Source organism: Balearica regulorum, chromosome W (assembly GCF_011004875.1).
Source record: "Balearica regulorum gibbericeps isolate bBalReg1 chromosome W, bBalReg1.pri, whole genome shotgun sequence".
NCBI classification, from domain to species: Eukaryota; Metazoa; Chordata; class Aves; order Gruiformes; family Gruidae; genus Balearica; species Balearica regulorum.
In genome coordinates, this window is record NC_046219.1 from 18,253,970 (window position 1) to 18,267,655 (window position 13,686).

Consider the following 13,686-nt stretch of genomic DNA (forward strand, 5'->3'; position numbering starts at 1 on the left):
CCATCTGACATGCAACTTTCTTCTTACCTCTAGGTTAAGGTAAAGTTCAGCTAAGAACAACACAAAGGCATGAAATTGTTTTCGAGTAGCATCATCTCCTTTGGCAGCTTCATCTCTGTTTTCATACTCTGTTCGACACCTGAAAACATTAAAACAAAAAAAAATAATCATATAATCTATAGACAGCCAACCATCAACAGAAATAAAGTAGGTATACTCTGAAAGACATTTTCCCCCTTTCAGGGTGACACCCACATTGTCTCAGATGCCTTTACACTTATTTGATAAGTTCTTTATCCCACTGTTTTAAGTGACAGTGATGCGTAATTTAGATATAAATGCAAATACTGAGGATTAAGATAACATGGCAGTGAGGTAATTTTCTAGTATTCAACAACTGCATCAAAAACATACAAGTTTATATAGCAGTTCAAAAACAGAATTAAAAATATTTAAAATAAAAAGGAAAGCAAGATAACCTCCAATGCATTCTCAATAGTTATGTAATAGATTAAGAAATACTTGAGAAACTGAAAAAAAAAAAATCTAAGGAGTTGAAATAAAAAATTTGAAGTAGAAACTTGGGCTGAGAAACAGTTTTCTGTATTCATATTGCCAGTTTGTTTAGTTCCCTTCCCTCCCCCCCTCTCCATTCCATCCACATTAGCAATAAAAACATAAGCAACTTTAACTATGGCTTCAGGGTGCTAAAAGCAATGTTATCTATTGGATTGGCTTTAAAACCAGGAATCAAATAATCCAACATTAAATGGGATTTCCTTCATGGTATTGTTCAAGTAAAAACCATATTTTAAAAAAAAAAAAAAAAAAGCCACAAGATAGAAATGACTATTTTGAAGACAAAAAGGCTCATCTGCTTAGGGAGGAAGGGAAAAGAGGGGAAAAAAAATTCAGCTTCTCTATGAGGTACTGCTCCTGATTAACAGCAACGCATTTTGATGATCTTTTAAGTTTGCCTTTGCTTTGCTCCTAAACATAGATGGACTAAGCGAAACTTTTAAAGAAGCAAGTCTGAAGCTTAGAAGGCCAAAAGTCCTTAGAAAAAAAAAAAAGATAATTTCTAAAGAATTCTGAAGTATTAAAGTGTACTACTCCTTCAAGTGTCATACAGCAAGATTTAAAAGGAAATACATCCATTTAAGAAATGTTGCTTTTTTGCCAACTATGAAGTCTAATCATTATTAAACCATAAGCCCCCAAACTCTATAGTAACTGAAAATTGAAGAAATTTATCCTTCTGGATTTTATGTATCTACTTCATAGGTGTAAAGTCAGTTAGCCAATCAATGAACCAACCTTATGCAGCAACTCCAGTCAGAAAAGTAATTAAAAAAAAAACACAGTGAAATAAGTCCTGGCAACAGTCAAAGGACAAGGACAGTACATATATGTGCATGTAGTATACTTTTAAAGTTGACTAGCTTTCAAATTTACCCTGTAATTAGGTATCAGTCTAATATACTCAGTTCAAAAGAACCTACAGAACCCTGACTTGAGTCCTATTTCCATATAAAAAAATGTATTTGATATCCAGTATGTACCTGTGCTTTAATAATCCTCAATCTAAACTTCTATTTTAAATATGCATCTCTTTGCACACTATGTTAAGAGTTATATACAAAAGAGGAAGACATTTAACCTGAGAAAGTAACAGGCTTAAAACAACATGCCAATACTGACCTTTGAAGTAACAACTGTCGGAAGTTCCCACTTTGTGAACTAACGGTTAGATGGTGAGATAGATAGTTACAAAGCCGTGCTCCCATGTAGGAAAAATTTGGGACAGATGTGGCCTTCCAAAATAAAAGTGGAAAATAAATTATTCATTAGGTTATAGGAAATAAGCTTTTTGGAAAAATATTTAACAACAATTGACCAGACAACTGAACAGCAGAAGATTATTACTATTTCTCATGTTAATTTTTTGTATCTCATCAAAACTTTGCTATATGCATTTCAGCACTTAAAAGTTTGTTATACTGTGATTTTGTGGCTTTAAGAAAACCACCACCATTATGCCATGTGTCCTCAACTCTACTTTTACACCAGAGTGTCTGAAAATCACTTACAAATTATTACAAAAGAAAAAACACCTGAAAAAACCCATCAGTGGACATTAAGACACTTTTTCAAGAACATACACTCTCTTAAGGAGAGATGAGTGCATTAAAACAAAATAAATAAGTAATCATCTTCATTCAAAGTGCTATTTATCCCAGAATCTATTTTTGGCAATAGTGAATGCCCAGGGAAAGAGCACAAGAACATGGCAACTAAAGATAAATACTTTCTCCTATACATGCTCCAACAAACTGCAGAAGCCTGATTCAGAGGTTAAACCTGTATCGTTACAGTTAATAGATCTTGATGAGTCTTTTTTTTTTCCCTTTTAAAACAAATCCTGTTACTGTTGAACATTTATACTTTTATCATCAAAAAACAGGTGGTGGCAACAAAATCCCACAACATAGAAGTTATACACTGTCTGAAAAATATTTTGCTTTAAATCTAATACTTGAAAATTCCAAGAGGTGAAAAAGAATAATTGGGAATTCATTAGTGTCTACATTCAACTTCTCTTAGAACTTAAAGCAGAACATCCCCTTATTTTGGCAATTTATTACTGTTCATTTGTTAGAAGAGAGTTCAAAACAAGACTTGAATTTGAGATTATGTCTCAGATACAGTTTCAGTGAAAAGAGGCTCTGGTCTAAGTAATTCTATCAGCTCTGTCAAAAAAACCTAGGGATACCAAGATTTTTATGAAATTTCTCCTTTGGCTTTATCATCTTTGAACATTCCTTTTACATCTTGATCATCTATCAGCGCTATAGATGTGCTTGCATGCTTCTGCTTCTAACGTGTTTGAAAAAAGCATCTTACCATTAGCATGTCAATGCACTATAGCTAGTTACCTCCTACAGGCAGAGGAAAATATGCACTCAATGTAACTGTACTATGTGAAAACATTGCTGGAAAGAAATGAGGTATCTTTGGAAGATACAACAAATTTAAGTAATTAAGATAGTTAAATCGACTTTAGTTTCCAGTAAGAAGCACGTGAAATAGTTAACGAGCTTTTTGGTGCCTTGGTTCAATCAGTTGCTTGGACTAGAAGAGGTGCCCTCCTTTTTATAAAGGCAAAATACATCACTTATGACAACGACTAACCTGTCATGCAGCTTCTACATACCCCAATTATTTCACAGTAAAAAAAAAAATAAATCTGCAAGTATCTGCACTTAAAAGGTGAATAAAATTTACATTCTTCAAGGTAGAATTTGAAAGCAACTCAGGAAAGTGAGAGACATCCAATGTAATAAATAGCAAGCACAAGCGTGACTTCATTCTCTGTAGCAAGCCCAGAAGACAGTAACAGCAGCTCATCTGTTGAGCAACACAGATTAAGTTGTTCTTTCAAATGGCTCCCCCAATTAATAGAGTTCAGTTCAAGGTCTCTGGCCTCATTTCCATGGCCATCAATGGGACTGGACCTAGTTACCAGCAGACTAGCTTTCCTTTTTTTCAATTATGCTGTTCTGAAATAGGTATAATTCCAAATGAAGAACAAAGCCTGTCAGTAAAAGAGCATTTCCCAAAGGGTGATGTATACAGTAGGTATAAATTTAATTTTTTAAAATACCAAGGACTGAAAAATCTAAGTGTTATGAAGAATTTTTTTGTAGGATAGAATAAAAATGTACAACTGACATTGCTTAAGAGTTTCTTCAATCTCTACTATATAAATCCAGCAATTAAAGTGTAACTCCTTAATTAACTGCTGTAATTTCAACTCTGGTATGCAACCTGGGAGATTTAAATACACAGCAAAAGAAACTGATAGATTTCCCTGATTTACTCTACCAGACAAGTATCCCACACTTGAGCTATCATTTCAGTTTATTGAGAAAAACCTTTCCCTATATGTTTCAGTCTAAAAAGAAAAATTCAAATCATTAAAATACTATGTAGGTACAACAATATAACAAATAATACTAGTATACACATCTTGGATACTAGGTAACAGAGGCATAACATCCATGTTATAAGACAGAATACACAGGCTACCTGCTGATATACGAGTTCAACAAGTTCTTGCAAAGTTTCATCTGCAGTGACCCAGCCATTCAGTGTTTCGGCAAACTGCTCTATTTCAGTTTCAAAACAACCTGGTTGCTCGGTGAGGTGATTTAGGAAGTCCTGTACATATTCCGCCAAAGTCAGATAGCCATCATATCCATCGTCAAAGGAAGAATCCTATAGCAGTGAAAGAATATACCAGCTATTTAAAAGGAACCTAAAATAAAGTTTTTACACTTACTATCTCCAGAAGTAACCATATAGCTCTTAGTCTTGAGTAACTCCTGACGCTCTGCATACTTGATGGTGATCTTTATTACATGGTTGACAAACATTTTTAGAGAGCATAGACCTCAATCAGAAAGGTCCAGTAGTCCTATTATCTTAAGAACTAGGTAACATGTTTTTATAGAGATTAGTCTCCCAGCAAAACACATCAAAAGACAGATTAAAAAGAAATCAGTTTGCCAAGTTGAGTGTAAGATTAACTAACAAACTAACAAGTAAGTATAACTGTTAATAATAAAACTACCAAACTGAGGCTCAAATTCAGTCTTGGAGGAAAGTGTCCTTGTTTTGGAAGGGGCTCCAAACTCATTTGGTATATCAGTGTCCCTGTATTCATACTCCTCTTCCAATTTTGTAATTAAAAGGCTAAACAGAGGCTATGCTTCAACCCGTATGTTGTATATTGTTAAATTAGTAACACTCAATACTTTAATTATATTTAGTCCAGTAACTTCTAGACATAAACCACTCACGTTTCTCACTGGCAGATTTTAAGATTTAACAGCAAAGACAGCACCACACACTGTATCAACTAGAAGTAAAGCAAATTCCTCTTGGTTATAGCCAGCCAGTAGCTGGCTAACAGGAGGCTATAAATTTACACATTCATTACAAATTTATGATTCAAAGCCATGAAAGCCAACTAGAAATTTTCCATTCATTTCAATGATTTCTCAGTCAAACCAACACTGTCTAATCCTTCTCCTTTATGTTTGATAGCTATAGAACTGGATCCTGGATTATTCACAACAAAAAAAGCAAGAGTCACTAATTTAAAGGTAATAAAGACATAACAATGAAAAGTCTAAGTAGGAACTAAAATCCCTCTGATTTACATAAAGATAAAACCTTGAAAGCCTGTAAGAAAAGATCCATGAGCCACATCTGCTCTCAATCTGTTTCAGTTCATGTGCTAATAACCACTTTCCTATACCTGAGAAGTATTCACAATATTTCCACTTAGGAACTTAGTCACCAATAATCTATCATTGATTTGATTTCTTCAGACTTCTTAGGAACAAGGTTTTTTTTCTCCTTCAGATTATACGTACTCAACAAGTTTACAATAAAGTTATTGCAAAATTAAGTACAAAGACTGTTACATATACAAAATCATCTATTCATGTTGTATGAGGTTAAGTGGCACCCTCATGCTTGGCTAAAGGTATAAAACACACCACTGAGGCTGTGTGGTGGGTTGACCCTGGCTGAGGGCCAGGTGCCCACCAGAGCTGCTCTATCACTCCCCTCTTTCATTAGACAGGGGAGAAAAGGTGCAACAAAAAAAAAGCTTATGGGTCAAGATAAGGACAGGGAGAGATCATTCACTAATTATCATCACGAGCAAGACAGACTGAACTTAGAGAGGGAATTCATCTTATTTATTACTAAGCAAAACAGAGTAGAGGAATAAGAAATAAAATCAAATCTTAAAACACCTCCCCCCACCCCTCCCATCTTCCCCGGGCTCAACTTCACTCCCGGCTTCAACCTCCACCCCCCGCCCCCTCAGCAGCACAGGGGGACAGGGAATGGGGGTTATGGTCAGTTCATCACACATTGTTTCTGCCACTCCTTCCTCCTCAGGGGGAGGACTCCTCTTAATCGTTCCCCTGCTCCAGCATGGAGTCCCTCTCACGGGAGAAAGTCCTTCATGAACTTCTCCAACATGAGTCTCTTCCACAGGGTGCAGACCTTCAGGAGCAGACTGCTCCAGCATGGGGTCCCCCACGGGGTCACAAGTCCTGCCAGCAAATCTTCTCCGGCATGGGCTCCTCTCTCCATGGGTCCACAGGTCCTGCCAGGAGCTTGCTCCAGCGCGGGCTTCCCACGGGGCCACATGTGTTGGTTTTGCGTGGCAAGGTTTTGGTAGCGGGGGGGCTACAGGGGTGGCTTCTGTGAGAAGCTGCTAGAAGCTACCCCTGTGTCTGATAGAGCCAATGCCAGCCGGCTCCTAGACGGACCCGCCGCTGGCCAAGGCCAAGCCAATCAGCGCCTCTGTGATAACATATTTAAGAAAGACAAAAACAGTTAGAGAGCGCTTTTGCAGCCAGAGAGAGGAGTGAGAAGATGTAAGAACATCTGCAGACACCAAGGTCAGTGAAGAAGGAGGGGGAGGAGGTGCTCCAGGCGCCGGAGCAAGATCCCCCTGCAGCCCGTGGTGAAGACCATGGTGAAGCAGGCTGTTCCCCTGCAGCCCATGGAGGGAGGATGAGGGGGTGTAGAGATTCCACCTGCAGCCCGTGGAGGACCCCACGCCGGAGCAGGTGGAGACACCTGAAGGAGGCTGTGACCCCGTGGGAAGCCCAGGCTGGAGCAAGCTCCTGGCAGGACCTGTGGATCCGTGGAGAGAGGAGCCCACGCCAGAGCAGGTTTGCTGACAGGACTTGTGACCCCGTGGGGGACCCACGCTGGAGCAGTTTGCTCCTGAAGGTCTGCACCCCATGGAGGAGACTCACGTTGGAGAAGGCCGTGAAGGACTGTCTCCCGTGAGAGGGACTCCATGCTGGAGCAGGGGAATGATGAGAGGAGTCCTCCCCCTGAGGATGAAGAAGCGGCAGAAACACCGCGTGATGAACTGACCGTAACCCCCACTCCCCGTCCCCCTGTGCCGCTGGGGGGGGCGGAGGTTGAAGCCGGGAGTGAAGTTGAGCCCGGGAAGATGGGAGGGGTGGGGGGAGGTGTTTTTAAGGTTTAGTTTTATTTCTCATTCCTCTACTCTGTTTTGCTTAGTAATAAATAAGATGAATTCCCTCTCTAAGTTCGGTCTGTTTTGCTCGTGATGATAATTAGAGAATGATCTCTCCCTGTCCTTATCTCGACCCGTAAGTTTTACCTTTTCTCCCCTGTCTAATGAAAGAGGGGAGTGATAGAGCGGCTCTGGTGGGCACCTGGCCCTCAGCCAGGGTCAACCCACCACAGTCTTTTTTGACGCCCAACGTGGGGCACGAGAAAAATCGAGATAAGGATAGTAATGGGAAGAGGTAACGGGCAAAACATTGACTGAACGTAACTTGAGAGTGATATAGTGGTGAAGGGACTAGAGGTAGATTTTGTGTGTAGATTGTCCACTCTGGTGTTGTGATAGTGTTGTTTTGATGTTGGTGTGGAGAATTCTTTTTCTTTTTCTTTGTTGATGTGATTAGTGTTTGTGAAGTTTTGTGTTGAATGTATATTTTAATGATAATTCTTAAATATGTGATTCACAGAGGCGAGGGGTGGAATGTGTTGGTTTTGCGTGGCAAGGTTTTGGTAGCGGGGGGGCTACAGGGGTGGCTTCTGTGAGAAGCTGCTAGAAGCTACCCCTGTGTCTGATAGAGCCAATGCCAGCCGGCTCCTAGACGGACCCGCCGCTGGCCAAGGCCAAGCCAATCAGCGCCTCTGTGATAACATATTTAAGAAAGACAAAAACAGTTAGAGAGCGCTTTTGCAGCCAGAGAGAGGAGTGAGAAGATGTAAGAACATCTGCAGACACCAAGGTCAGTGAAGAAGGAGGGGGAGGAGGTGCTCCAGGCGCCGGAGCAAGATCCCCCTGCAGCCCGTGGTGAAGACCATGGTGAAGCAGGCTGTTCCCCTGCAGCCCATGGAGGGAGGATGAGGGGGTGTAGAGATTCCACCTGCAGCCCGTGGAGGACCCCACGCCGGAGCAGGTGGAGACACCTGAAGGAGGCTGTGACCCCGTGGGAAGCCCAGGCTGGAGCAAGCTCCTGGCAGGACCTGTGGATCCGTGGAGAGAGGAGCCCACGCCAGAGCAGGTTTGCTGACAGGACTTGTGACCCCGTGGGGGACCCACGCTGGAGCAGTTTGCTCCTGAAGGTCTGCACCCCATGGAGGAGACTCACGTTGGAGAAGGCCGTGAAGGACTGTCTCCCGTGAGAGGGACTCCATGCTGGAGCAGGGGAATGATGAGAGGAGTCCTCCCCCTGAGGATGAAGAAGCGGCAGAAACACCGCGTGATGAACTGACCGTAACCCCCACTCCCCGTCCCCCTGTGCCGCTGGGGGGGGCGGAGGTTGAAGCCGGGAGTGAAGTTGAGCCCGGGAAGATGGGAGGGGTGGGGGGAGGTGTTTTTAAGGTTTAGTTTTATTTCTCATTCCTCTACTCTGTTTTGCTTAGTAATAAATAAGATGAATTCCCTCTCTAAGTTCGGTCTGTTTTGCTCGTGATGATAATTAGAGAATGATCTCTCCCTGTCCTTATCTCGACCCGTAAGTTTTACCTTTTCTCCCCTGTCTAATGAAAGAGGGGAGTGATAGAGCGGCTCTGGTGGGCACCTGGCCCTCAGCCAGGGTCAACCCACCACACCACAGCCTCCTTCAGGTGCCTCCACGGGCTGCAGGTGTATTCTCTACACCCCCTCATCCTTCCTCCATGGTCTGCTGCAGGGGGACAGCCTGCTTCACCATGGTCTTCACCATGGGCTGCAGGGGAATCTCTGCTCTGGTACCTGGAGCACCTCCTCCCCCTCCTTCTGCACTGACCTTGGTGTCTGCAGAGTTTCTCACATCTTCTCACTCCTCTCTCTGGCTGCAAAAGCTCTCTCTAGCTTGGTTTTTTTTTTCCTTCTTAAATATGTTATCACAGAGGCGCTGATTGGCTTGGCCTTGGCCAGCGGCGGGTCCATCTTGGAGCCGGCTGGCATTGGCTCTATCAGACACAGGGGAAGCTTCTAGCAGCTTCTCACAGAAGCCACCCCTGTAGACCCTCCCGCCTACCAAAACCTTGCCATGCAAACCCAACACAGGCTGCTTAGCCTCATTTTTGAAATTAGTTGGGGGGGGGGGGGGGGAAAGCAGGGGAATATTCCATCTAAGATAATACAAATCTCACTCCTAAAACTATGAAGCGAGAACATTATGCCCTTCTGATGGAGTGACAGCCATATTATTCTCATATACCCAAGCCAGAAAACAAGTCTGACATTTCCTACTGGCAATCCAAACCTAAATCTAGTCACCAATTCTACTGCAGACATCCATGACTTCCTATGGGATGGACAGCTGTATGCAAATAGAGAATCCTACAGAGGTCTTTCCTCCCCAAAGTCCTGGTAAAGTTTTTCTAAAAATTCTAGTATGCCTTGGATGCTGTAACCCTTAAAGCATCTTCACAGGTAACTGATAGTTTTGAGTATCAGAAATTAACTAATCTAATAATCAAGTGTTATATGGACACACATAGTAATTACAGTAATGTATAATCAAACAAGGAATCAACACATTATTTCTAAAGCAAAAAATGTTTAATAAATAGCAAAACCAACGTGAGTTTTCCAATCTAAAAATTCCAGGGAACATTATAAATGAAAGCTAAGAAGCATTAATTCTAAGAAAAAAAAAGAAGTTTTGACAAGCTTTGTTTTGATTCAAATTTTAAAACTCATGGTGAAAAATCTGTGTAATAGTAAAGTGTGCTAAATTGCTTATTTTTATTGCAGGTGGACTCAGTTTATGAAATTCAGTCATTAAAGTAAAAAAAAAAACAACTACCAACCAAACTTTGTAATAGTGATGGACTAACAAGTCTGAAACATCACTATTCTATGCCTAGTATCCTCTGATTAAATTAGGGTCCCTGTAACATACTTCCAAATAAACATTCTAGGTTTTGCTAGCATTTTAAGACTTATTTTCATTAATAGATGAGTCACTTATATTCATAGCATATTCCTACAACATAGCAACCAGGAACTCCCACATACTTGTGTGTTTTTGCAAAACAGCTGAAAAGCAACATCGCTGGCCTCAAAACTTCACAATTATATGTATGCACACACATGCCATTCCAAATGGCATTTTTTCCTTTATTTATAGTAAACACGTACTGGGGTAAAGTAGTATTTTTTCCCCCCTAGATTATCCATTCACTGAAGCATATTCATATTGGCATTTGTCAACAGTAGTATATTGGCTACGGGCTTGTATTATCCAGGACAGTGATTTTATTCAGTAAGCTGGTAACATCCAGATAACATCTATTTTACTGGTGAGGAAAAAAAAAACCACACAAACTTCAAAACACCAAGTCACCATGTTTAGCATTCAAATCAAGTATTTTTCTGTAAGTTATTCAAAATCAATTTGTTTCAGTATAATTGTTTATTATCACTTGATTGCATTTGTAAAAGTAGTAGTTCCCACCTATTTATATATAGTACCAGATTTTGTCTGCTTGCATAACAGGATATTCTAAGAATTCACATAGATTTTCCCTAGAGTAGAATTACTGTACCGATAATATGGAAGACAAGGGGAGTATAAATAAAAGTTGGTACTTCTTATTTATGTGATGAATCTACAATATTGGTCTGAGATTACCCTTAGTCTGGCTGCAAATATATTTCATATTGGGTATGTGGGTAGGTTAACTGCTAGGAATGAGCCCAACTTTACTTTTTTGCCCTTTGGTGATACAATATCACTAAAGGAAAAGACACATGATGCTATATAAAGTTAGGTAGTCACAGCCAATCATATCCCTGGCACAGTAAATTCGGGAAAGGTAAAGCCTGTGTTTAGAAAAGCTAAAGTTCAAGCTTTCTCCCACACTTGCTTCAAAACCCTGTGAAATCTGAATAAAAGCGCAGCTAAGTTTTTACTTAAAACTAAGTCCAGATGTAACTACAACAGAGGCAGTTGCAAAAAAGACAGCTTACTGTGACGTTGGGTGTAATCAACAAGGAACCTGGTTATCTGCAGCAAGCTTTAGCAAAACACCCCACACAGCATAATATTCACTCATTATCACTTAACATTCTGACTGCGTCTCTGGAAGTTATCATCCAAATTTTTGGAATCTCTTCATCAAACGCAGCATTTGAGTTATCTGATACACAAGATCTCAAGAAAACATTTTTAATTTGAATACAAGTAAATTGTCATATACTAAGAAGAGAAGATAAACACTCACTGCAAAATTCTGATTGAAGTTCTGGTTGTATCCTGATGGATAAAACTCAGGTGCTTTAACAGACAACTTTGACATTGCCACAGGAGCCACAGCCACCTGAGGTTCAGCCATTTCCAGTCCAGAATCAGGAACTGAAACTTTATCTTGTGATCCAGATGGAATTCTTGCCTGTTGCAGGTGTTCTGAAAAGTTTTTGTTAACAGTTTTTCTTAGAAATCACTAAATTAGTATGTATTCACACAGAGCACACACAGAATACATAACTTTTTGGACTTTAAATATACTTTTACTTATAAATATACTTCTGAGTATACTTCAAATATATTGTTTTTACTGTTTTTCTTAAATATGGATAAAGTTTTCACTTTAGCAAACTCTAGAAGCCTTTCTATATGACAGAAAAGTGAACACAATGTTCATGTGAACGTGACCAGAAAAGGGGGAAGAGAGTCCTCCCCCATGAAAACATGTTTTCTAAAAGAGCTAACCTGAGAAACTAGTAAATATTCTTATGATATGCTTGCTGGTTTTGCAGGTTTTTCACAGATTTCAGATGCAAAGGCAATACTTTGAAGGTCAATAAATGGAAGACATTGATGTAGGGGAAAAAAAGTTAAGATTGTGTAAAGTATATGCCACTAAGTATCCTTGATAGTATGTTCTGAAACCATAGTAACCAGGGTAGGACCTCTCAATGGACCAAGGATTTAAAACAATAGGGTTTTATAAAACATTCCAATCTCTCAACGGACTAGGAGTTTAGAAAAATAGGACCCTTCAAAGTATTCTTTCCTTATTGTAAGTACGTATAAAATATATCTAGCTGTGAAAAAGTATCAAGAAATAGTGTATCCTCAGCTAACCTGTATTGATTTTAATACTAAAATGTACATCCCTTTGTAACTAATCAGCATGCTAATTAGGAGACCTCCCCAAACGTTTGAAACATGAAGTAAAATGCATATGTATGATGGTGAGTGAAAAGTGGATTAGGAAGTTTAAGAACACCAATCAGCTACATTTTATTACTATAAAAAAGGCACCTTTGATGCATTTGGTGTGCTGGCTGGTATTAGATGCCTGGCACCCTATTCTGGGCAGAACTGAAATAAACAAATATCTCCACTCTGTGTGATTGGCTCTTTGCATGCCAGGTGAAGAACCCAAATTTGGGACATCATCATCACTAGTTTTTAATATAATCCTGAAAGACACTTAACTATCATTGTTCTTGTATACTATTTGCAAAAAAAAAAAAAAAAAAGTTTTTTAATAGTTTCCCACATTTTCCAAATCTATCTTTATAGATTTGCTCCTAAGTTTATTGAAAACAGAATCTGATATCTACCTGAAAAAGCTAACCAACAAACAATACTTTATGTTACTATTAGGTTTATTTTTTTTGGCAAACCTTTAGACTAAAGAGTTATTCAATAACGGGAAGACTGAGATCATCTACAGTCAGATTAACAAACAGATAAAACACACACGCAGATGTGCGGGCGCAGAAAAGGAGGGACAGACAGAGAGATGTTGCAAGCAGGCTGCAACGCAACACCACACCTTTGCTTGGTCACAGGTCCATAGCCCAGAAACATGACCGCTCATCTAAGGAAAAGCGTAGTTGACGGGCTCCCTAGGTGCAGGGAGGTGAGAGAAAGGACGCGGCCTCGTGGCCAGGCCGGAGGGGAAACCCCGCGGCTCCACTCTCAGTGGGAAGGGGATGAGGGGAGGCAGGAAGTGGCGTCGGAGCAGTAAGCGAAGCAGGAACAGGGTGGTGTGCGCAAAGGAGAGGAGCGCGGTGGGCTTTAGGGGGCCGCTCCCCGACACCGGGGGCCTCGGGAAGAGTGGGGTAGAGGGCCGCTGCATGGCAGCCAGTACCTGCGTTTCCAGTACCCAGCGGCGCCGTCTTCGAAGGCCGCAACGATTCGTGCTGCTACTCAGCCGAGCCTAAACTATGAATACCACTAATCCAACACGCCCGCACCACTGAAAAGAGCGGTGCTTCCCCGGCCAGCACCTGGAGCTTGGTCGAAACTATCCGACATGCCCGGGCCGGGGTGACTCAGGCGCCCGAGCCCTTTACTTTCAGTTTCACCCCCACACGCACCGCTACGATGGTCGCGACCCAGAGCGGCTCACAGCGCCCCCTCGCGGCATCGCACTGCCCGTTGCCATAGCAACCTCGGCACCGCCGGGAGGTGGAGGGGTGCGGTCCGGCAGGCGGCCGCGGCGATGCTCGGGCTGCGTCGCTACTGCTCGCAGGTGTAGGCCAGGCGAGGGGGTCCGCGAGAGCTGCTACCGTCGAGGAGGCCAGCTCGGCTGCCACGAGTTAAAGGCTCTCGCCCGGATTTCGGGCTGCGTTGCCAACCCTACGTGTTCAGAACT

At 41.4% G+C, this 13,686-nt stretch overlaps 1 protein-coding gene across 2 annotated transcripts in view; it reads right to left on the reverse strand.

The window, feature by feature from the left end:
• The window catches only part of LOC142599183 (polyadenylate-binding protein-interacting protein 1-like), a 29,489-nt gene extending 16,043 nt beyond the window's left edge, over nucleotides 1-13,446 (reverse strand). Inside the window, exons 1-5 of one of the 2 annotated variants that reach the window (XM_075739055.1) lie at nucleotides 13,180-13,446; nucleotides 11,299-11,480; nucleotides 4,090-4,278; nucleotides 1,702-1,814; nucleotides 28-139 (exon numbers count right to left, since the gene is read on the reverse strand). In XM_075739055.1, the coding sequence (XP_075595170.1) occupies nucleotides 28-139; nucleotides 1,702-1,814; nucleotides 4,090-4,278; nucleotides 11,299-11,409 (525 nt within the window). In that variant the 5' untranslated portion in view covers nucleotides 11,410-11,480; nucleotides 13,180-13,446. Of the gene's footprint in view, nucleotides 1-27; nucleotides 140-1,701; nucleotides 1,815-4,089; nucleotides 4,279-11,298; nucleotides 11,481-12,861; nucleotides 13,001-13,179 lie in introns of those variants that run through there. The other variant, XM_075739056.1, reaches the window with a different exon arrangement.
• Between the last annotated feature and the right edge of the window lie 240 nt (nucleotides 13,447-13,686).